Genomic DNA, 26,048 nt, shown 5'->3' with positions numbered 1-26,048 from the left:
GGATTGCCATTTTCCCATTGAGAATAGAATGGTTGTCATAGTGCATGCAAACATCAAGATCTGAGAACACAAACCCATGATTTTTTCATTTTGAGAACACAAATATAGTATTCATTACCCCTTGATTTTAAGGCTACTGGTGGTTATCTAATTTTGCCTGGGAAGTTTAATTTCATTCAAAGGTCTGGAAATGCAGAGATAAAAAAGAATCCCTTTCAATAACAAAGGATCAGGACCTGGTACTGAAAGAAAACCTTTGATACAGTAAGGATTCAAGTATGATCCAAGAGCTGTCTAGGGAATCTCAGTCAGATTCCAGAGATGCTACTGGCATTGTGGTTAGAAATGAAAGGTGCTGACATTATTCCTTTGAATCACGGTAGATTAGATTGGTAACAGCATCCACAAAGTAGGGCAGACACAGCAGGGACCAGGACTACTGAGCAGTAGATTTTTGGCTGCCCTAGGACAGCTGAATAGCAGCAGATTTTGTAGTCAGAAAATAGAGCACTCCTACTGTGGGGGGCTGTGTGACCTATCAACAGCCACCTTGTTTGAAAGGAAATACTGATGTCAATCCAAACAGCAATGCAGGCAAGGGAGAATATGGAAATCTGTATTGAAAGATGGAGATTAATTTCAAAAGTTTGGTTTTTGTTTTTTACCTTTATTACTTCTTTTTTATTTGCTGAGATTTGACAACATCTTTAAGCTTTCTGTTTTGTTTGTACTGGTGCCTATTTCAGGTTGAAAATACCATTTAGTTGCAAATCCTATGAAAGTAAACTCATTGCTTTGTTGCCTGGATAGTTTTTTGTCTCATTTGCAAGGTCTAAATGAGAATTCTTTGACAAATATTGGTCCCTCTTGAATGAGAAAGTAAAGATAGTGATAAAAGGATTATTATATAAAACCTTGATGCACAGTTCCCTATTCTGCTTAAGTTCTGAGTAGTGTCAATAATGCTGCTTTGGTTTCTCACAGGTCCTTTCCAAGTTTGCTGTTTAGAGTTTCTACAGTCTGTCTAAAAGTGCATGAGGTTCATGTCCTCTGTTCTGAAGTGGGGAGAATTCAACGTGCAAAAACATTTCAGTAAGGCATTTTAAATTCAGTAAGTGTGTTGATTTTATATTTTAAAGTTCAGCTGAAGGTGAGGACCTTGGGAGGATTGCTTTGGAAAGGTAAAGTAGACTAGCATGAGCAGCTGACAGATCTAAATTATATATTTTACTCTTGAAGGCTGTAATTGGAAGAAGTTTGGATAAGAGTGGAATTTGGTGCATGAGTGTACACAGCATGACCCTTTAAAGACCTTTGCTGTCCTATTTTCTGTGATTCTCTCTGTAGAATGAATTGAAAAGTATGTAAGGAATTTAACTGAAGACTTTCATAAACCCCCAAACTTTCTGAAGGCCATTTTCTTGTCTATGCCCCATGACATATAAATTTGGACCACACTGAAAAACAGATTCCCCAGAACCTGGGATTGAGATAGAATGAATATAAACCAGTTTAGCTACCTAAATTCCAATGCCTCTTTTCCACAACTATAAAAGTCATGAAGTATTTACCCTATATTATGCTTCTAAAACTTGAAAATAAAAATTTCCTACATTTCCCTGAGAACTATAAAGCAATAATAGATACCGTTATTTCATAATATTCAGCAAGAGAATAAACCTTTGGTTTAGGTTATTTTTTGTTGTTAGGTTTATTTGACTGTTGTTTTCTTTCGTGATTTTTTTTCTTTAGTTGAAATAGGTGAGATGAGTTGGTGCCATTTAGTTTATCCTCCTGTTAATGATAACCAACCTGTCTGTCTTTCCCTACATCTCATCCAAATGCTGTGGTTCATTGATTTTGAGAAATGGTCCATATTTTGTTCTGGAAGTGAAGTTATTGTCAAACCATACTGAAAGGCCAAATATTGATGGCTCTCAGAATTCTGTCCTTAGGAAATGTCAGAAACAATTTTTTTTTTTAATTGGTCTGTGATTGACAATTTCAGGAAGAATTACAGTTTTCCACTTTCCTTGCAGACATTATCTCACAGAGGTGTCAGTTGCTGTATTTTCCTTTAACTTTCTGTGAGCTATGTGCCATGCTTCCAATGGCAGCAGAATCATGCCCCCAGATGTCTGTAGCTATGAATCAAACATAGCTTCTCAACATTAATGGATTATTGACTAAAAGAGCCTGGAGTTGCTGTATGATTCATTTTGCCATTCTTGTGAACACTGAGCTTCAGTGTGTCATTTGACCTACATACTAACCTGGGAAATTGCTCTACAAAAGACATTCAAAGTCAGATTTTGCCTAGTTTGTTGACAGAATTCCCTAGAGAATTTTATCACATAGTTGATTAATTTATTACTAGAACACATTATAGGCAGCACTGAGATCATTCCTTTAATCTACTTCTTGTGACCCATTCTGCCCTCCTTCTATTTCAGTATTTTTTTTCTCTGTCTATGATTAGTAGTTTCAACTTAGGTTCATAGAGTCTGCATTTGAAAAATATCTATTAGGTCATCTAGGACAACTTTTGTCATTACTAAAGCTGCTGTGCAGGTAACACATGGAGGCATCATTGTAGACATTTCTGTAGCAAGGATGTGTCAGAGTGTTTGGCAGTGAATTCACATCACAGGGCAGAGTTAACTAGACTGTTTTCCATCCCCTGCTCTTTCCTAGATGCCTCTGCCTTGAATCAGTAACAGAGTGAAAATTCATCTGAGCCTCTGATTTGACCCATATTGGCTTTCTGAGCTACCTTGTAGTAGATTTGAACACAAATCACACAATAAGTGTCTGTAGAAATAAAAGAAGAGCCCAGGGATCTGGGTGAATATAGTATTTTATGAGTCATTAGATCTGGCTTTTCTGTGTGATTCAGGCACATTTCTTGTCTGCCACATTCTGAGTTCGAGTTTCACAGAGTGAACTTGTCTCTCAATAAAGGAAGCAATGATATTCAGCCTCATGCATTACTATCAAAAATACCCATCAAAACAGCTAAATTCTGATCACAAATATACTTATTCCTGGTGAATGGGAACTAGGCAGAAAGGTCACAATTTGACTTTCAGATCTCCAATTACATCTGAAAGGTTGGCATTTGGTGCATGTGTGTGGGGATCATTTCACTTGCAAATCGAGCATATTTATTGACGGATTCTCCTTATGTCTGCCTCTTTCACACATCTTCTTGTCCATCTCGTTCAGACTTTCTCAGAATAAGGACTACATTTATGGATTGGAGGGGCCAAAGAGACTTACCCAAGGCCAATTCCAGTGCTGTCATTTCATCCAACAACTTATTTGAAGATATCAAGCTCAGTCTGAAAATATTTTAAATAATTCACTCTCACAAGTCCAAAATGAATGTTAGTTATGGAAGTACCTGATATTTAATAATCTTTGTCTATATGCTCTTATTCCCCCTAGCTTTTATCAGTGTTGGTTTATGAGTTGAACACTTCATCTTGCTCTCTATTATTTACTTTCCTGATGAATTCCAAAACCCTAATTTAGCAAAACTGACCAGATTTTTACCTAGTACTCTCTTCTTAGATGAGCTTACACACCAGTTTGCAACCAACCACAACAAAAAATTGAGAACTAATACCTAATATAATATATTGAAACAGCTTCTAGAGCAGGACTCCATCCTCATAAGGGAAGAAAATAAACAGATAGAAACCCTTTTTATTGAGGCTCAGGGAAATTCTAGTAATATGTGGTTTATAGTATCTTACCAGTGCATGAATAGAATTAAACAGTAATACCAATGTGCCTTGGCACTTCCATCTTGAATAACCTTTGAAATCATTATCTACTTGTTCCTCACTGCACACCTGAAAAGTAAAGAAAGTTCTTAACAGGGACACCCTAATTATAACATCAATGAAATAATTTGGCTGTTTAAAACAGAAATATTTCAGAAAAATGTGCAGTGACAGAACATAAAAGAAAATTATATCTTAAAAATTATATCCCAAAATAAGAATAGTGAACCCCTTCCCTGAATTTTTAATTCTTTTTTTTAAACATTACTAAAATGAATAAATTACTAAAATGAATTTAAAAAGCCCCTAAATTATTGTGAGAAGTTTTTTTATAAGAAATATAGTATTTCTCCTTGAAATTGGTGAAGTGCTTTAATACTGATGCAATATGATGATGAGAGTATGACCCCATGATATCAGAAACCTGAACCCAGATATCAGAAGCTTGAACCCAGTGCACCTTTTGACTCATCAGCAATATGCCTCAAGAGGGGAAGGAGTTTCAGCCATCCTGTGCCTGACTGTGGGTTCCTCCATCCTTTTAATACTGGTCATGGATTTATTGATCAACTGGCAGGAGAGACCAGCCATGCTGGAGATGGAGACCTTAATGCCTCATGGCTGGGGTCACTTGGGGGCTGACTTCTTGGGGCAGATCAGGAGCAGCTTCCAAACCAAAACCATTCTTTTTTCTTGTCTCAGAAGATCCAGATCACCTCACTAACCTTGCATCTGAGGATTCTTGGGAAAGGCAAGTTCCTGTGAGATTAATTAAACAAAAATATATTTAAAAGTCAATCCCTGGCCTCAGCTTGGGTTTGAGCTATGATCTGTATCTAAGAGTCTTCACTCATTATTAAGGATTGCAAACTGCTTCCTATGATGATTATCTCAGAACAGCAAGAAACAAGGAGGAATCCAAAGCTCACTGGGACAAACAGGTTTTGCCAGTGGATTTTTTCAGGGATAGCACCATGGTGTCTTAAATTAGATACCAAACAAGTCTTACTCAAGTTGATCCTCAAGACTACAGCCAGATTGTAAACTGTCTGCTTCCTGATGGGAACAGATACTTCTGAAGAGATTTCAGCACACTCTTGCTATCCTTTTCTGCTCCCTAACAAAATTCCTAGAGCAGATAGGACTTCTTCATATATCCCAAATTTTCAGATAGAAAATGATACCACAGGGTCCAGATGTTTTCCTAGACCACGGAGGAAGATAGAACAGGATATTTCTGTGGAGGTCTAGACTTAACATCACCCAAAGTAATTAAAAACTGATTCAGATGGATACCAGAGATTGTTCAAATGTCAGCAAGAGCAGAAGACAGATCATCTATATCCAAATAGAGGGTCTGTGGATACCAATCAAAGACGGTGCTGAGACCCTGTTTTGTAAACAAGAGAAGTGTAGAGCTGGAAATCAGCAGAAAAGAAGAAAATGAGTCAATGGGACTTACACAGCATTTTTTTCACAGACTCATGGAATCATGGAATACTTTGGGTTGAAAGGAGCCTTTAAGATCATTTAGTTCCAACCCCCACCATAGGCAAGGATGCCACCCATGAAATCAGGTTGCCCAGGGCCCCATCCAACCTGGCCTTGAACACTTCTTGGGGTGGGACATTCACAGCATTCCTTGGTAACCTGTTCCAGTGCCTCACCTAACAAGGTTTTTTGGGCTAATTTGTTTGACATTATATGAGTGATAACTGAAGAAGTGGTAGAAAGCATCACTGTCATTCCTTCTGTCTGCTGAACTCCAACAATTATTGATGTTGCTGAACTTTCATATATTCACTTTGAGACATGACTGGGCAAATTGGATGTGAAGAAATGCATTTAGCTTTTTTTCCTTCTTTGTCAATTGGATGTTGCTAAAGCTTGAACTGCTCAAGGTTATACAAGCTCTATCTTATCTTTTCTTTCCCTTTCTACATTTAATTTTTCTCATTCCCATTTTTTCTTGCCATGTGCTTAAAGATGGATCATGCTCAGAGAACATTTGGCTGTGAACTAATCACCAAAAAGGCAGCTAAATAGCAATGTTCTAAAGAGCACCACAATGACATAAGTTTGCCAGGTCTCCAGGTGGCCTGAAAGTATGTTGTGTCTGTCTGTCTCCTACAGTGAGCATGTTTACAAGAGTTAGCACCAAAATCAGAAATGGCAGGTTTTATCTTTGCTGTTCTTTTCTCTTCCCTATGTGCATCCTGTTGTTACTCTGTCCAAGGAAACTGCTTACAACTCAAATAAGAGCATCAGGGATAATTCTTATCTTCTCTTAGTTTTATTCCCTGAAGGCAGTTGTATTTGAGGTCAAAGACTCTTTCTAGCTATTACCTGCAGGAGAAAAAATGAGGGTTGCTGTTTTTCCAGAGAAGAAATTTCAAAGTCTGGCAATATTTTATTATTAAATATTTGCACTGCTTTCCCCCTCCCCTTCAGTCTCTCTTTCTTCATTCTCCTTAGGGTCAGTATAGCTCTGAACCAAACTATCAGTCTTGTAAATTTTGGTAATCTGGTGATTATAGTCTGTTGTGAATGCACCACTGGAATTAAAGAGTAATACTGATGCGCCTTGGCACTTCCATCTTCAATCTTCCCAAACCTGAGATTGTCCTTCAATCACCAGATTTCACAAGGAAACAATCTGCAGGCAGAATCCAACCACATGAATAAGCAAGAATGATTCAAGAATGTGAAATCTGCTGCTGACTTAGAAGTAACAAGATTTCAGACTTCCTGAGCCATCCCCCTGCTTTTTGTGCCGATGGAGATGGTAATCCTTGTGACTAATGCATCACTGCCCAAGGCTGGCATGTCCTAGTCAGACTGTGCATAAGGATGTCTCTGTCTCCCAGTTTCTGAGGTGAAAGCATCATTTTAGATGGAAAAAAGTTGCTCAACTACCTCTAAATTCAGATAGGTAAAAGTAATGTGTTTTCCATTCTGGGGTAGCCACCTGTACAGGCTCTTCTCTCCCATGGCAAGTGTGAGTTTCAAAAACCCGATCCAGTGCCATAGGAAAGAAAGAAAAGTCTGTCACTGGCTTCACAGCACTTTTCATCAGGGTCTGAGTGGGTCAGATGTAAATGGTTTGTGACACTACAAACATCCACAGCCCCATCTGGCTGATGTCCTTTGAGAAGATTAAAATCTACAGCCATAAAACACATAGCTGGAAAGGGGCACAAATATATCTAGATGTAAAGTGATTTCATAGTGTTGTTTTTACCTTGTAGTTTTACCTAGTGCATAAATCTGAGGCACAGCATGCTGGGCTGTTCCTGAGCAGTGAATTATGGTGGTTCTTGAGGAGGAATGTGGGACAGATGTATCTGTCTGACTGCTCTCCTTCAACTCAACGTGGGGATAAAAATCTGATCTGACATCAGAGTTAAGGATGGATCATTTCCTCTAGTTCAGTTAGAAAGAACCTCTTTTCTATTGCTTACTCTCATCTTTTTATTACATGTTTTACATGGTGGTTGTCTTCAGCATTTTTTGCAAATGTATGCTGGGGGCTTGATCCTTTGACATGAATAAGCCTTTACTAAATAGACTTAAACTTATCATATGGACTCTGTCATTCTCACTGCTGTTTTAAAGTCTTGAATATAGTTCCTCATCTCATTAGCTGTCTATGGCCATGTGATGTTTCCTTTGCCTTTATGAAATCCAAGTGCAATATAAAACCCTTGTTCACTATTTGCACACATGCTCTGAGCCAGTATGGCTGATCTCTTATTGCCTATTACACGGAGAACTTGCTTGGCAACATCAGCCTGACCAAAGTTTGTCTGAATTTGTGTGCCTGACAGTTGACCTCCAATGAAATTGCTGTGATTTTGGCTGCACTCAGTGCATCAGCACCAGTTAGTGCAAGGGGAATTTTTAGTAAGAAGCTGTAGATTTGAGAAATGTCCCTTCAGAGAATGGGAGAGCTCTCTCTCTTGCACACAAATTTCTTATCTCACCTCGAGTACTTAGTGGTGATGCTCATATTTTCACTAACAGTATTGCAAGTGCACAGAAGGCCAGTGAATCTTGATTATACAGAAAAATATTCTACTGTTCTGGCAAGTTTTATCAAAGAGCAATGGAGAAATAACTTTCTCTACTTTACTGAAACACAGAATGAAGTTTTCAAATACTGATGTGTCAGTACTTGAAAAACTTAAAAAAAATAAAAAAATAATATTGCTGGACATTTGTTCTGAAATGGAAAAATAAGAGAGCATTTCACAGTTTTATGCAGTATTCACTTGCACATCCCATGGTTATTTTTCTGATCATATCCATGTGCAGACTTATCTATGATGCAGGAAATATAAAAATATATAGACATATTGAAAGATTATGGTAAGCAGAAATGTGTTCACATCTTATCCTAGGCATTAAGTCTGGAGAAACTTGCCTTCAATATCTTAAGCTGGAATAAGTAATAATATCTGAACTAATAAAGCAAACAGAGGGATGACATGGGTGCAAGAACCGTCCAGACTGTGCAGCATTACCGTGCTCCCTGGCATGGCTGTGACCAGGGCAGGTTCCTCAAAGACCTTCAGGAACAGTTCAGGCAAGCATGAGTCCCAGAAAGGAGCAGGGATGAGGCTAACCTGTGGCAGGGGGTAGAGAATTGACCTTATGGGGCATAGAATTCCAGAATCCCAGAATGGGTGCAGCTGGAAGGAACCACAGGGTCACCTAGTCCAACCCAGAGCACAAGGCACAGGATTGTATCCAGACAGTTCTGAAATATCTCCAGTGATGGAGCCACTCCACACCCTCTCTGAGCAGCCTGTAATGCAGTGCATGCAGTGCTATGCCAAGGTCCAGTTAGTGAGAGATGCCTCTGCCCCAATTAAGGTGCAAACAAAACCATAAGCTAAAGACAATAATAGGGATTTTATTTAACTGTGAATGTGAGGTAAAGAGATAGAAAGAGACAGAAAAGAGAGGAGAACAAGAGAGAGAGATCAAGCAGAATATTGTCACCATCCATGCATCCAGCAGTAATCCATTGGTCCTTCTTCACCCTGGGCTTCCTAGTGGTGGGGGTCCCAGAGCCATTCTGAGGCTGCCACCTTCATACAGTTCAAGTTATGGGTATTGCTGGGGTGGTTGTAGAAGCTGTTCCCATAACTTGGGGTGATATGTGTAGGAGCAGTTGCTTCCTTTCCCACACTTTGCCACAATGGGGATTTCCATCTGGATGCATTAACCAGGATGCACTCACCAGACCTCGGCTTCCCCAGGCCTGGAATTTGCCCCTCACTGTTAGAAATTCCTCCCTTCTGTGCCTATCTCAGGTTCCTGCTGTGGTGGCTTATCTCATGGCAAGCTCCTTCTGTAGCCTGGATGGTGTTTGAGACAACCAACTGTGCTCTTTAAGCCCTGACATGAGGGGCAGCCAATGGGTCCTGGTCCTTTTGTAGACTCACATAGATGTGGCTAGTGGATCTTCAGGAACTGCCTGGAGGAAACAGATGTCTAATGGCTGCAGCATCTCTGAACTTCTACCAATGAAATCCCTGAGAGAGCATCAAAAGGACAAACTGGAGGAGCAACCAGAGCACAGAGAGGAGCTGCCAAGTGGCTCCTGCTGAGCTGAAGACATCAATTAATTCTTCCTTGATCACTCAGGGACTTCGCTCTGTGACTGGCAGACAGAAGATTTTCAAACCCCACATTGTTTGTTTTATTCCTTTGAACAGCAAGGAATTATTGTTTTTTCATCCATTCTTTTGGACCATGTCGTATTTCAGGGCAACTTTACAACCTCCTGCTAGAGTTAAGAGAAGATGAGGTGACTTTGAGCTCAGTGCCCAAAGCTGAGGAGCCAGGAGGCTCAGGCAGTGCCACAGAAAGGGCTGGATGAGGGTGGGAGCTGGAGGTCACGTACTCTGCACTGGAAACTTGTCAGAGTGCTTCAAAAGTCTCACTTTACCAGTGGGCAGGGTAGATGTGAGAGGTGTGAAAAATGTTGCAGTGACTGAGTCTTGACTGGTTGGACTATGCTTGAATCCCCTGAAGAGGTGCTGAATGGAGTCTGGGACCTGAAAGCACCAGAAAAACAAGACAGGGTGTGAAATAACATCCCTAGCCAAAAAGAAGAATGATCAGCATTTCCTAATTAATTTTGCCCTGTTCTTCCCTCTCAGGGACTTCAAACAGCATGAGAGAAGGCCAGAAGTTTAAAACTTTGGTTTTCCACCTACTGTCAGGGTAAGCACGTTCCTCTGTGGAGCCCAGCTGGGGGTGGCTGTTTGTGGGGTGCTGCTCTGAAGCAGGGTTTGGGGCACTGCTCACAGGACTGTTTTCTTTTTGGCGTGCTGCTCTCAGAGATAAACAACCTTATTCTCCCCTCAGCTAGACATTATATAGTCCTTTTGTTCCCTTATATTGTCTTTTTGTTTTCTACCTTGGTATCAACAGTTCTGCTATGCTTAGGACAGCAAATGCTCATGCTTTAGAGCCCTTATTTTAGGGCAAGGCACTATGTGTCCATTGACTGTGCACTCTGAGCCAGGTTTCTCGTTGGACAGCAGTGTGGTTGTCTGTCTGAGCTCCTCTCTGGGGGGCTGAGATGTCACACACCATCTGCACAGAGAGGCTGAACCAGCCCAGAGAGAAACAGTGTCCAGCCAGGACTGAGCATCACACAGTGAAGATAAGGAAACCAAACTAAACAAAGAACACACTTCAAACATCTTCCTTAGCTTGCCTTCCTTCCTCAATTCAGGCTATTCTGGGCACACTCGTGGGCATTGCAGATCTCAGAAGTAACTACATTTCAAAATATGGACAGTTTTAGGATGTTTTTCTGTCCAAGCTTTATTTCATTTGGCAGAAGACAGTAGCACACTGGTCCATGTTCTTGGCTTAGGACTTGATTTGCTTTTCTAGTACACAGGCATTAAATTTTAGCCCCCATTGGATCCTTCAGGCACTTCTTTTCCTATTTATTCAAAAGACAAATCACAAATACTTTCCCAGCAAAAATGTAACTCATTGTAAATCCCTGTTAATCGGCAAGACACCAGTTTTACTAACTGCTACCTTGATTAATCAAAGTGGAAATAATTTAAGATGCCATCTGCTTCCAGATAGACAGATCATTTAAATTTGTTTGTTAACTGGGTTTGAAGTACAAAATTTGACCAGTGTCCCTTTATTAATCAAGCTTATATTGTATATTATCATTTTGCCTTCCTGATTGCCTCTTCAATAGGATCATATGGTTGTGTTCATGATTTCAGCAATTATGGGGACTCTTATCTAAGGTCTATTGTCCTTTTTAGAGGACCCAGCAAACTGAAATTATTATTCTGCTGCTTATCAGTATAGGCTTTCAAAAGACCCAAATTTATTTAGTCCTGAGTTCAGCTCCAATGTGTTTAAATTAAAAAAAAAACAAACCACCCCCCCAAAAAAACCCAGTTTAACTGGGAGATGAAAAGATTTGTTACCATCACCTTGGGCATATATCCACAGATACACTCAGTGATGGGAACAGCAATTTAGAAGTCTTTTGAAGTTCATCTGTCCTGCAACTCAGGTCTGAAAAATGCAGTCAATCCCTGGGAGTGCTGGTACAGCTCAACACCATTGATTGAGACATAATCTGACTGCTCTCAAAGTGAGTGTAGGCACATCACTATGCCAGAACAGATATGTTCTTATTGATGAGACTAGTGCCATATTCCTTCCTTATAAAAGCTTTAAATGAAGGGTCAAATCAGGCCATAAGCAATCTGATCCACAGCCCCCTGATACCAGCTGGTCAGACTTTACTCATGTTTTGTGGGGTTTTGGGGTGTGTTTCTTCAAAAGAGGCTGCTGTTTGAAAGAAACAAGTGCTTCAGTAATTTCTCCAGTGTGCACTGTGAGAGCTTTAGGGTAGAAGCTGCATTTTGACAGCAAAATTCTTCTATTGAAGTATCTTTTATGTACTTTGATCACAGTGCTCAAAGGATATGTTGGCTTTGGTCTTATCTCTTACTCTCTTCCACACAGGCATTAAGTGAAGGATTTAAAGCAGTCACCAGTGTCTGTTTAACAGGAATATTTTCTGAACTGACTTTTACAGGATTTTAAAAATTATTATTAAACACTAGGAATATCATATTTGACAGGTCAACAGATTACTGGGTTTTGGCTTAAATATCAAAAGCCACAATCCTTGGCACATTTCAGTATGCTGAGGAAATGCTTGAAATTCACAGCAAATGAAATATTTTAAAGCTGATTACCTAATCTTCTGCAGGGAGGCTGATGGGGAGGGGTGCTACAACCTGGCCCCATGTTTAGATGAATTTTTAGCTTCTTACTTTCTGATCCACTTTTACAAAATGTCTGTGGGAATAATGTCTAATGTCTTGGAGACTTCAGCGAATATGAGGGTATCTGAGACCTCTGTAGCTCTCTGTCCTCCTGCTTCTGTTGAAAGGGACCTTAAAGATCACCTAGTGGCATTTCCACTTCCATTTTCATGGGAAAATGTTGTGATGAGGAAAATGCACAAAGATTACTCCACCAATCTCACCCTTCCCTTCTGTTGGAATAGTCCAATAGACCACTGCTGTGGTCTCTGCCAGCAGACTCCTGTTAAAAAAAAAACCATAAGAGGCAGCTCATAAAACAATGAGAAAAAATGGGATAAGGCCCTGCTAATTTCAGATGTACAAGGTTCACTGACTTCTACAAGCCTGGAACAATTTAAGTCAGCTGAGGAGTTACCTTAACATTAGATATTAACAGTGACAGTCTCTTGAAGCCTGTTCCACTGATCTTTGTGGGAAGTTTGCCATTGCCTCTAGTGCTTGGCTGCTGGACTGGAGTTCAGGCACATTGGCCAAGATTCACAAAGTACCATTGTTCTGGTCTCCCATGAATTTCAATGGGATTCAGGCAGTGAAATGACTTTATGAATGTGGGCCTTCATTCTAAGAAATTTGAAAATTTGAGGAAGCTTATTTAGCACACACTGTCCTCAGAGACTGTGGGTCATTCTATTTGTTTGTCAAAGCTAATCATTCTTTCACACAGCTGATGCACAAATTAATAGGATTAATGGGCACATACCTTCTTCCTGGTATGGAAGGGGTCTTTACATACCATTGCTGACTCTCCTGTTAAAAACACAAAATGTGGATCTTGGCATAAAATATAGGTCAAATCTCACAAGCAGAAGGTCAAAGCAAGGCAGGTGAAGAGCCAACCTGGCAGGACACCTAGTCATAAATTCTAACACTACATGTACTTCTGGAAGCTGTTTAATTTTTTTATGGGTTTCCCTTTCTTTTTGAGCTTCTGGTAAGTCATTTAGGTGACCTTATCAGCAGAGTGGGGCTGAAACCCAGGACTCCTCAAATTCCTACACAGCATCATTTGTGTTACCCTTATGCTCCCAAGGCTGGTGGCCCTCAATGAGTGCAGTTTGCCTTACTGGGCAAGTGGGAGAGAAGGGTCTCTATGACTGGCATATTTCTCAGACACTCCTTCCTATTAAATTGGATAATTTTTGCTCATTCATGACACATACAGAGGGTTTCTCTGTGCAGTTGTCCTCACTGTGTAGTGAAGCAAGACCAGTACAGAGCAGGGATGTCTTAAGGGACACATCAAAGAAGGAAGCAACTGGGTAAACTTCTGAGCAAGGAGTCTGGGAAGTGGCTGCAATCCAGAGCTTTTCTCCAGCCTTGTTACAGCCATTTTAACAGAGACAGGGTAGAGATCCCATGTTCATCTCTGCATCAGCTCTGTCTGGCTTTCTATCCCTGAGTCAGTGTAGAAATGTGACATATATCCTAGAGAAGGGCTACCAGAAATAGGATTTTCTCTTCAGGGTTCAGCTAGCCCAACTTAGGTTCTTCAGACTAAAGGAAGACTGAAGAACTTTTACCTATATAGGGCAGCATGAAGAGAAATGATGCAGTAGCTTACTGCTCTGTGAGACACCCCAAGGAGAAGCAGAGGAAAGATAGCCTGGATCATCCCAAATGACACTGGATAAAGGCCCATATGGGCTACTGAAATGAACCCATTGTGGCTCAGGATCCCACTGTTGTTCCTGGATGTGCAGTCAGTGAAGCTGATGCAGCCCAGAGTGTAATTCAGTTCACTCTGGAGTGGGCAGCTGGTGTCTGCATGTCTGGGTCAGACCCCATCAGCTCCATTGACTAAAGGTCTTTGCTACAAAAAGAGTTTAAAATAGCCCACATTTAGACAGGTACCTACGAGGGCAAATGTGTTTCTTTACTCTTGAACTGTCTTCCAACAGCATTGGCTTATTTCCAGGGTAAATGGTTGAGTTCAAATCATGGGCAAAATTTCAGCTATGGGCTCAAAGTGAAAAAAAAATCCATGCCAAGAACTTAGTTTTCTGTATAGACAGGTATTTATACTGTTTTATCCCACATACAATATAAAAAAAAAGAACAAAAGTTCCCTCACTCAACACATTTTTCTGCTGGATTCTCATTTGATTCTAGTGCAAGCACCTTATTTGGGAGCATAATTCCTCTTTTGGAAGTGTTAAGTCAAGGAATAAGGACTTTCTTGTTAACTAGGTGAGACAGTAACCCCAACCCAAAGATGCACTCAAAAGACTTAACAGCCCATATCAAAAACAAACAACAGAAGGAAAGGAAAGATGGTGTTGAGAAGTCAGTCTGGCAAAACGGGAAACTAAAGGCTAAACTAAACTACTTTCAAGTAGGGTCTAGGCATGGTATGGATTGACAAGAGAGCCTTAGATGAACCTGGAGGGAAATACAAGCTCTGATTTTCTAAACATGGCACAGCACCTCTCTCAAGCTATTGGTATAACAAAATAATGCAAGATCTAGAGATAATTGATTTGAGGAAAACTGCTTGAATACCTCTGCATAACAGCCTGGAGAAACCTACAAAAATGGTTTATTATGAATGGAAGTCTGCATTGGCCTGTCTGGCCTATTATTATTTTCAGTAGAGGATGGAATAGGAAACCTACTTAGGCAGTTTGCAGGTACCACTAAGTGCGGTCTGATTAAACGTGCTCAGGAGTGGGAGTCATTCAATAGAAGTTATCTGAGAGCTTTTCAAGAAAAAGGAGAAATTACAGTGCAGCAAAGGTTTCAGACATAGCCCTTAGGCAGAGAGTCTCAATTATACAAATAAAAGTGGGAGAAAATATTTCTGCAGTAGAAGTTCTGGAAATTGCAGTGGGTGAGAAGCTGGTCTTGACTAAGTAAACAAACTCACTCATGCTCCTGCACCAAAAGCAGACACAGGAGGACAATAATCATCACTACGAGTAAGACCTCAGTCTGAGGTTTTGTGAGCACCACCTAGAAACAGAATTTGGGCTAGCTGGGAAAAGCCCAGGGAAGAGCTTAATTTGTCAATTAGAGACATTGTGCTAATGACATGCATTGGAAGGTGGACAGGGCTGGGGTTTCTCAGTCTGGAGAAGACTGACAGGTGTCAAGAAACAGGGGTCAATATACAACAGATTGCTGCAAAAATCATCTGTTCTACAGGTTCATTCCATGTGAGACATGGTGCAATGAGGAAATATCTCAAAGAGAAGACTTAATTTGGAAATTAGAAGACTATTTTTAGCAGTGGATCTAGCTAAATAAGCAAAAAAAATGTGGGAGGCAAGGAAATGCCTCTTCCAGGAGGTGTACCATTTGACAGCTGCCTGTCCAGAAAAGATTCCAGCCTGGGACCGCCAGCTGTGTGCCCCCTCCAGCCTCGTTTCACTCTGATTCCCCAGTGCTGTAACACAGGGATGGCAGAACAGCTCGATGCATGTTCATCAGTAGTCCCTGACAGCCCACTAATGTGGCACAATATCACAGGCAGCCCAAGGATTTGCCTGTATATGGGAAATTCAGTAGATAATTCTGAAAAGAGCTTAAAGCTTTAAAGAATGTGCATTTGTTTACCTTTAAATTTCATTTTCTGTTTTATTTTGGCTTATTTCTAAGCAGGATGCTCCGTGAAGTGTTGTGTCCCACAGTCTGGTTTCCCACCAGTTATTCACCCTCTGGTTCCCTGTGGCTGTCAAGTTAGTCCTTTCCAAGAGAGCTGAGGGGATACAACTGCAGGTGTTGTCTGCACTCTGCCTTGACTGAGGAAAACCTTATTATCAGGGGAGGCAGCACAGGGTGAATGAGGCTGTGTAGGGAACCAGTCTGTGCTGAAGTTTTTGGTCTCACCTGACATTGGTGTGCTATGGGATGGCTGACAGCATGAGCCAGGCATCCCCTCCCAGCCAGGCTTTTACCTGCATTTAATTTAATGTACCTAAACTAACACAAATTTGAGTATTGGCCAGATTAACGACCTGAGGAACAGGTTCTAGTTGAAGCAGACCATGGAATTTAATTATCTTTCTGTCTCTTGTCACTTCTGCAGTTTCATTAGAAGCTGTGTACATGGATCTGCCTCTTCCCCACTTCCTAATGAGAAGAGACAGAAAAGCTGAAAAAACAAATAAGAATATATATATATATATATATATATATATATATATATATATATATAAAACTTAATCATTTCCCCAGATCTGCTTTATCTTCAGTTTTGACTGTGTTGAACAGACAATCTCTGACCAGCAAGAATAATACACCCATAATCTTGAGCTCAGGCCAGTAATAGAGCATTTTAGTAATAAAGCTTTGGTGAATTGATTTCCAGCTGTCTGCATAACCTTTCAGGGGTCCTTACCTGGGCCACATTCAGCTCTCGTTTGAAAAACACAGGGTGGGTAAGGTTGTCATGGGTCAGGAACTGAACTTGGACAGGTGTTTATGAGCTACTGCCATGTGTCTTAAGCCTAAATCACCCCAACTGAAGCACTATAGAGCTATCTGAGAGTCCATCTATTTTTTCTTTCTGGTCTTTGCCAGAGTGTGAAGGGTGTCCTTCCAAGCCAAATGGATGGTACAGGCTGATAAGAGAGCCTAAAGTGACCAGATGCTTATTTCACGTTATGTAGATGGGTGCTTAAAGCCCTGGTTGAGTCCTGGCCCAGATCTTTGAGCCTCTCCCTCCCCAGGGTGACTGAGTCCTGCAGTGCCCACCTACACCCAGGATATCTAACACTGCTGGGAATGCCACTCAGGCTTTTTGGATCTCAAGACAGATTGAGTGGAATCCCAAGTCATTCCAAGACGGATCCTAAGGGAAATCAAGTCCTTGAGGAGGAACTGAGCACATCAGACTGCCCTGGGAAAAGAGACTTCCACCATGACAGGGAGAAGGAGGCAGAAGCAGTGAATGTCTGCCCAGATCCTCTCAACAATAACCCAGGAGAAGGAAAACACTTCACCTCAAAGGGAGACTTTTCTTCTATGGGTAGAAAAGCTGCCTCTGACATCCATGCAGAGGAGGGTTATTGAAGCCTGGATTGCTGTAGGACTGATCCCTGTCTCCTGCCCAGGAGCATGACAGGCACTGGAGGCATGGCTGTACATATGTTTTTCTCTCAGTCTCAGCTTTCATTTTTGGTTTTCCTGTACACAGCAGATAACACCAAACAATACATTTCTTTAGCACCACGTAAGGGGAATCATGCACTTGAACATGAAATTATTACTTTTCCTGACTTATGGTCAGTCATTTGTGCAATTTTTCATTCCAACAAAATAACAGTCTTTAACAAAGGAAGATAGTTCATGTACCTCAATTTGTTGGAATATAGTTTGGAAACTGTCTGGTCCTGCCTGTGACGTGAAAGAGTAAAAAAAAACAAAACAGATTATGTGCTTTAAAATTCGCATAGTTTGTCATTCAGACAGGAGCTAAACAAAATTTACTTACTGTCCTAGTCTTGTAGGGCTGTCCCTGTGTTTACTGGGTAAATTTGGAGTCATGCCAGGCAGTTTATGCAGCTACATCAGTAACTAGAGGGGAGGGAATAAACACCTATCTTGGTAGGCAACTAAGGAAAAGGGTTAGCAACTGCATGATTTTTTGACTGACTTTAGTTAATCAGTGTGTTCCCTGCTCTGTTAAATATTGAATCTTCCTAACAATATCTTTTATATAATATAACAATATATTTTTCAATTAGTTTTTGTACAACAAGCAGTCCTGTTGGAAAAAAACAAAACAAAACAAAAAAACATGCACACACACAAAAAAACCTGTTAAAAATCCTTGCTTCAATGTTTATGGGGCTCTGCATGTATGAGACACTTGCTCAGTGTTGAGCTCATGGAATGGCAGCATTTTATACAGCAGTGGGAAATTAAACCTCAGAAATCAACACAACCTTTCTAAGCAGGCTGAAAGTGCAGTGGGAAGTCTCACTTTTCTTCCATTGATAATAAACAAGAGTGAAATTCACCTGAGTAAGGTAATTACCTACAACACCTATACTCTGCTCCCCATTACATCCAGGAAAGAGGTGGTCAGTGACATCAGCAGAGTTCAGGATGCAATTTGCCTTTTCCTAAGCCTCCTACACTTGGTCCCTGCTGACTCCATTGGCTTGGGTTCTGATTCAGTGCTGGAGATCTGGGCAATAGCTCAGGTGTAACAAAGGTGGGAGATCTTGTGTCTGTATTTGCTATGTTTGTATTTCCCAGCAGTGGGGCAGTAGGAATTTTGAACATATTATGTGGAGAGATGGCACCTGCATTTACCTGACCTCAGGAATACACCTGACATTGTCAGCCTGTTCCAGAACAGTCTGTAGCTCTCACAGATGTGGGGAAGAATTTTGTGTGTCAGCTGCATTGCACAGTGACCCCCCCCCAAATCTGCTGTAAGAGCAAAGACATTTCAGAAATAATTAGAAAGTCCTGCAATGGGCTAAGGCAGGTTTATTTCCCTTTGCACCAAGAGTTTATTGGCTTCAGGGTGAGCTGTGGGTGCAATTCTGAAAAGGTCAGCAGCATAGCAGAGAGAGTGAATCACTTTTATAGCTAAATAAAGGCTGACAATGACCATGGGATGGTGCTTCCCAGCCATGAAGGAGTGTGGTGGCCCTAGATGTATTGTTTTGGTGGGGATTGATTGTGAATCCATCCTTGCAATACTGGAGGGTGGCTGTGACTTGGCTTGCAAGGAAGGAAGGTGGAATGTGCAGGGAGGAGAACGTAGGTTATAGAAAGGACCATAATGCTGCAGAGGCAGGTAGAAATATGTCTTGGACTACCCTCGAGGGACCACAGGTGTAAACAGGCAAAAGAAAACTGAGAAGTTAATCAGAGAATGAATAACCAGTGTCTGCTTCAGCTGCCCTTCTTCCTTACACACCAGGCCAGTGCATCACTGGTGTGACTCTGGCCTCTGGACTTTGTCCGTGGCTAGAAGTGAATTGCAGGAGTTCAAAAACGCTGTACCTTTACAGTAGATCCAACAGGATCCAACTGTTCTTTCTTTTTTTTTTTCCTTAATTAGTATTCTATCTCTATAAATAATTGGAAAAGGTTAAATAAAAATAAAGAGGTGTTAAAAGCATATTGGTAACAGAATTAGCTGTATTTTATACATACTGCAATCCCATCACATTAACAAACCTGTGGACCTCTTAGAATCTTAACCACTGACCAACCATTTATTGACAGTCATTAAGCATTTATTATCTCTTCTTGAATTGTTTCTAAATGTTTTGTAATAATATTTTTCTTTCAAAATACAGTAATGCAGCTGAACCTTACCTGCAGTGCTCTCTTTGCCCAGCATTTAATATGTTTAAATCCCCTCAGAGTAAAAATTTCAGTAGAAAGACATTAGAAGGAGAATATTCTTTACCACAATAATCCCCCATGCATGTATCTCTGTTAATTGATCTACTTTTCTAGACAATGTGGTAATTATAGCTCATTGAAGAGCATCAAAGAGCTTCACTGTTGCTTTACCCTGACATTTTCTCCATCAGTGTGAGGTCTCACCAGCATAATAGGGAGCTTCTCTCTGGAATCACAAGGCACAGGTAGGAACTGTGTTGTTTTGGGAACATGGGCACTTTTTTGCACAAGATCATTTTGGACAATCCCTTCCATCCATGCAGGCACAGCCCAGACAGACCACACTGAGCTCTGTGGTTGTGAAGCACCTGCCTTGGACAGCAATTCTGTGTATCAAAATAGCCAAATAGATGAAAAAAAATCTTACTGTTTTTATCTTATGATATATTAAGATCAGAGACATGTAACTGTAGTTACAGACAAGGATTTCTTACATTGTGAGGCTGACTCTGTAGTTTGGCTTTGCTTTTTATGTAAGACAAATCCCACCAGGATGGCTTTGCTCCTGCAGTGGTTGGACCCCCATTGTTTTGGCCAGTGACTGTACAGGGAATCAGATTTAGCAAGTGCAGCATGTATGGCTTCCTGAGCTTGGAGGTGTTCTGCTTCACAGCTCAGAAATATCACAGATGAACATTAGCAAAACACGAAAATCAGCTTAGTCAGAGTATACAGAAACAGAAACAAGACTTTATGTTGAGTTTTCTGAAATCTTTAACCAGTGAGTTGGCTTTTATGGTGAATAGTTTTCCTGTTCTAATAATTTACTTGATCATTAAACCTGCTTCTGTTCCAAAGTTATGTAATTCTGGATCTAACTTCTGGAGAAAAGCCATCTGTTATTAATCAATAGTCACCTCTTATCAATATTGAGTACTTGTTCAAACTTATTTGAGTAATGTACATGCATGGAGGAAGGTTTGTTAAATATAATTGGATGAGAGTTTTGAGGGAGAGAATAAATAAAGTCAAGTAGTAATAAAATAATTTTCAAAGTTAATTAGGTAGGGGCCACAAAAGCAATCACTATTTATCAGGATCACCTCAAAGCACATCTCCAGTAACTCATGCTTCTCCCATTACCACAAAGAAAATAATCCAGAGAAGAGCTCCAAACTCTAGCAAGGAACTGAAGCCTAACTAAAGATGTGGTGGCTAAAGGTTGTTGTTTTCTAATGGATTTTGTGGCACATACTGAGCTGGATCCAAAATGCTGGTACTTAGCACATGGGGTAGTTGGCAGCGTTGGTGAACCATAAATCCAGGTGCACATGAAGAAGAATTTTTGGATCTGGATGTTGGCCTGAGCCATTGTGAATATCTGGCAAAGCTCTCTAGCACCTGACAATCCTCTCAGCAAAGTGAGGGACTGAGAAAGCTGCCCATTGGAGCTGATCATTCTAACACCGGGTTTTTCCTGGTGTGAAGAGCCTGTGCTGTGCTAACTACTCCCTACACACCCTGCTAGTGCCCATCCTGTGCCTTTCCCTGTTTATTTTGGCAGCACTGACTGCCAGCTCCTTGTCCTTGGAGAAATGTTTAAGTCACAGCTGGGCCCCAGATCCAATAGAGCCCAAATGAATTATTTTGTGATCCAGTGGGTAAACTTGCAAAAGAGGCTGGAGGAGCTTGCAGAGCTACCATCCTGTTAGATGAGGCAGAACTCATACAGCTGCTACTGCTTTGGAAACTGGGAGCTTTCGGCCCCACAGTAATTATATATTGCTTTAAATTACTTTGGAGTGGCTCTCAAGATGTTGTCATCAAGGCTGTCATCTCAAGGGACAAGCTCAGACACAAGAGAAATAAGCTAAAGTGAATCAGACAATGGTGGTGGCTGAGTTCATTTCATTGAGCTTGTGCAGTCATCTTGACCTCCATAAAACTTCTCCATTTCAATTTCTGTCTGCTGAGGAAAAAGCTACAGCCTTCCCCTTCTGAACTTCTTAAATGGAGGAAAAGTAGGGAAGACTCATGTTTCTTTTAGCCAGGAACAAGACAAGACCATCAATGCTTTGACAATAAAACCCCACTTAGAATTTTTTGTTGTTACCTTAGAATGTTTTGGTGTTTCATTTATTGGTCATAAATCAAATTTCAGCTTTCCACTCATTTCATCACAGAGCTGACAATTTTTACCCATTCCTCTATTGCACAGGAGAAGAGCAGTGTAGAGGTCTGAAATTTACTGCTGAAATTTTTAATGTGGAAGCAAGCATGATTTAATTTATTGCTCTGGCTACTGCCCTTTTAAGCTGTGTCTTGGACAGGATGCTGTTCAAATGCCCTTCTGGATTCTATTTTGTAACTCTTCATCTCTAAATAATGTGCTTAGAAGTGGGATCTGTCAGGAAAGTTGCAGTGGTGCATAGCAATGGTAAGCAGCCTTTTAAAAATGTATTTTCTAATGAGATACTGAGAGAAGGAAAAAAAATAGTATTCTGAATCTCTGATGGTCTTGTAATTGTAACATTTTAGCTCAGAAATGAGACCAAAATGAAATCGTTTTGCTCCATTATACTTGGTAATTTGGCCTTTGCAATTAGAAAAATCTGGAGTAGTGTATTTTGTACCTTTCTGTTATGAAAGATTATAAAGGCTCCATGAACACTCATAAAAGGAACTCTACAGTGAGTGAGTTTCTGCTGCTGAGCTGCTCCCTGTATTCAATCTGACAACAGAAAATATAAGGGGCTCTGAGGCTGCCATGATGCTCCCTCATATCAATGACCCATGGATAAGGAACTGGTATGAGCACACTGAAGAGCTCTAAAGGAGCTGGAATAGCTTATTTTGTCAGCAGCCAGGGGCTGTGGATTAAAGTAGGAGAGCACTGAACCACATGGACTCCCTTTGCATGCTGTTCACCTCTTAAGACGGGAAGCTTGTCCACTTTTGGAAATATGATAATCAACAACTGTTGGTGAAAAATGGATGCCCTTTTGTCATAAAAACACCTTCTGTGGGCCAGCTAAGGAGAAAACTATTGCTGAGAGTGATGGTGATAGTGGTTTGTCCATTGCAAATGAGTTTGTGATCACTAAATCATTCTGTTGCTGTCATGGCCAAGTGTCCCTCCCATGGTCACATCCCTGGGCTGTTCTCCAGCCATGTTGGCAATGCCAGTCCCTTGCCAGGTCCCTCAGCCATGCTTCTTGCAGGGTCTGCTGTAGGCACTTGCACACGTGAGGGAGAACAAGACAATCTCCAGTGCTGGGTTTGTACAGAGGCAGGTCAAATCCTGAGCAGCACTGGTCCTTCTCCACTGCCTTCCCAGTGTTTTTTCCTCTGGGAAAGCAGCATGACATTGCAAAGGAACAGGCTCTGTGCATTTGTACAGTGGTACATACCCTCCTTCACCCTTCTTTGGGAGTGCAGGGGGCTGGAGTGACCAGGGGCTCTACAAGGAATAATCCAACTCTTGCAGAGCTGGAGCTGAGAAATAATGAGTCCTGCAGGACTCAGACTGACTCTGTACAAAGCCAGTTGGATGCCTTTGCAACTTTAATCCATACCACCAGTTCCTTCTGTTAATGCAATTATCCAAACCCACCTTTATCCTCGATAAATGAGGGTTGGTCTTTAAGATAATAACCTCTGTGTCATGGCGTTTTCAAGACATTTTATATTCAACATAAGAAATTAGATGAAACAGTAATTGCTCATTTAAAGTTTTATTGGGATCCACTTTAGATTTTTGTGATGAAACAACACTTACCTTTGGCCACTACTGACCTGGAGCAGATTCAGCTCAATGACCTGCACGGCAAAACATCTGTATCTATTGCTGAGCATGAGCCAAACATTCCCTACTGCAGTGGATTTACAGTCCTTAATCCTGGAAATAAATTCAGAGAAGCCGAGTTTTGTGAAAAGGCTAATACTTGTTGAAAATTGTGAGGTTTCTGTGAGAAGAAGCAGGGACCACAGTCAGGGGTTTCAGGAAGAGTGGCATATCAGTGTCAGGTAAATTCAGGATGCTATAGAACACTGTAAGACCCAAATCTCAGGGTTTTCAGGCACACAAAGTCAGAACTATGCATTGCTGTATCAAAGTTTGATCTTTGCCATTTATATCTTAGTGAAGGCTTGAATCTGCCCAAGTTCACAGGTTAATTTTGGTTTCTAGTCACATCTACTTGCTCCATCTACCCTTATGGATCAGGTAACTGAGCTGTGATCCCCTCCCCTCCCCATCCCATCCCTTCTCTTTTTTGCCTTCTCCTCTTTTTCTCAAGTTTAGTGGAAAAATAATTTCATTCCAGATTCATAGCAGTTACATTTTTAATATTTTTTATTTTTTTTTAATTTTTTGATTTATGAGACATTGTTAAATTAATGTCCACTAATCTAGCATCACTTAGAAACCTACTACAGAGGGAGAACGAGATTCATTTTTTCTGCAGAGGGAAATCCAGTCCACCTATGTTAGTGGTCTGTGCCACTCCTTCATGTTAAGATGTTTGTGTAATATTTTCAGGCAAAACTTTCTGCCCAGCTTTAGAACTCCTTTTGCATTTTTCTGATTACTAACATTTCCTGTTTCTTTTTTTCTTTCTTTCTTTCTTTCTTAGGGCCTTCAGTTAGTTCCACTATGCCTTGGAAACCAATGCACCAATTTACTCCCCTTCACTCCTCTCAGTCACATTGCAGTTACATAAGAGACGTAACTATGGTTATAAAATGTCCTTTACTCTGAAAGAAGGAGTTTCAATACAATGGGACTGGGAGACCTTGTTTTTTATATCAAATAATTTGATCCTGCACTTTTTGCACTCCAAATCATAGGCATGCCCCATGTTTTTTTCTCCATCACCCCTTTTGTAAGACTGTGTGAGAGCTGCTGCTATACCATTGTTAGCTATTCTGTAGCCTAAAATTTTCAGGGCCAAAATAAATTTACCTTTTTTTTTTTTTTTTAAAGTCATTTGGAGAGGATGATCTCTTACCCCAAACAGCTTCTTTTTCTTATCATTGTTTCTACCTGAATCATTGCTTTCATCTCAGTTGTTCAGGGAGGTTGATGGTTTCTTGTGTCAAACAATGCAGATTCCATCATGTTGGCATTTATGAAATGCCAGGACTGCAGTGTCAATGTGAGGAAATAGTTCTGAAATATGGTGTTTTCATGTGTTAGGTACACACCCCTGCCTTTGTGCAGTTAAAAAATTCACTGTCTGTAATGTCTTCAGCCCTTCTGTCCCCACAATAGGTGACTGAGTGCATTGCCCACTTTGCAGTGGGAAAGGAAGGGGAAGTTCCCCATGGACCAGGGAGCCTCAGCACACAAGGCTTGGCTGCTGAAATATCCTCTCTCCCTTCTGAAGTTTTCATAGTCACTTAAGGGATTTGATTCCCAGTCCTCATTAAATTGAATGGGATGAGGGCATTCAGACATCTGAAGTTTGCTCTGAAAATCTCAGCTGTAAAAGACAGCTTATTAGGACATTTCCCCCGTATCTTACAGGCAGAAAAAGAAGATCCACTGTGAGTGAAAGAAAGAGACGAGTACTCGTAATAAATAAGAGAAATATCTACTACTTTGTAATTCAGTTGTAACTTCCTATTAAATTTAATAATGCATACACTTTAACTTCATTTTGTTCTTATTAAGAGAAAAGAAATTGGTCCAGGCAAGCAAGCAAATAATTAAATAGAAATATTAAAAAAATGCATGAACACTATGGAGCTTAAACATGTATCACTTTTACAGCAGCACGGATGATTTAGAATCTGAGTCCCTAAAAATGGAACATTCTTCAAGCTTTTGAAAGCTCTCTAGGAATTCTAGATCAGAAATGAGTTTTCACAATGCCAGTACCTCTGGAGACATAAGGTTGCTTGTCTTTCCATGGTGCCCAGCATGGGTTTTACTAAACACAGGAACACCAAGGGAAAGTCCACACTAAGTGACAGAAAAGACTACAGCTTAGCACTGGAAATGCCTGAGCTGCCTTTGAATTACCTGGGGTATTAGCACTCTGCTTTTTAGTAGTCTTCCACAGCCATACTGTTTTCCAACTGAAGTAGCAACTTTTAAATACAATAAAAGTCACTACAGTGGTCTGCAGTGATTGCCTGATGGACCAACCCTACCCAAGCAGATCACAACATTTAGAGTCTGAAAATAGAGACATCCAAAAAGTCACTAAGCAAAATTCCAGGGCTCTCTAAGGGGCTTCATGGTACGAGAAATTTGCCTGAAGAGCTTGAAGTGAAGCCAATGTAGCTGATTTCAGCCAATTTTATCTTTATAAATACATCTAAACCTAACCTTTTTTAGGCCTACTCATATTTGCTGCCAAAGGATTTTCCAAACGTCACAGATCTCTTTTTTCACATATATTTCTTCAGGCAGAAAGCTTTCTGTCCCCACACCTGACAGAAAGAACACACAGAAAAAAGACAGGAACATTTAAATACACAGACAGAAATACCTACTTAATCTGACTGGCCTCTCACTTATATGCCTGTTGAAAACATTCTTTAAAAAAAATCC

The 26,048-nt window shown here is 40.6% G+C and overlaps 1 protein-coding gene across 4 annotated transcripts in view; it reads left to right on the top strand.

The window, feature by feature from the left end:
- The window catches only part of KCNQ3 (potassium voltage-gated channel subfamily Q member 3), a 193,119-nt gene that overhangs the window by 79,609 nt on the left and 87,462 nt on the right, over positions 1-26,048 (top strand). Inside the window, exon 1 of one of the 4 annotated variants that reach the window (XM_088179428.1) lies at positions 9,959-10,022. The exons of the other annotated variants lie outside the window; for them this stretch is intronic. Within the exon in view, the coding sequence (XP_088035554.1) occupies positions 9,973-10,022 (50 nt within the window). The 5' untranslated portion in view covers positions 9,959-9,972. Of the gene's footprint in view, positions 1-9,958; positions 10,023-26,048 lie in introns of those variants that run through there. 4 annotated transcript variants of the gene reach the window in all.

Source organism: Sturnus vulgaris, chromosome 1, assembly GCF_052056855.1.
Source record: "Sturnus vulgaris isolate bStuVul1 chromosome 1, bStuVul1.hap1, whole genome shotgun sequence".
In the NCBI taxonomy this organism is placed as follows: domain Eukaryota; kingdom Metazoa; phylum Chordata; class Aves; order Passeriformes; family Sturnidae; genus Sturnus; species Sturnus vulgaris.
This window is presented reverse-complemented; position numbering and strand designations above follow the sequence as displayed.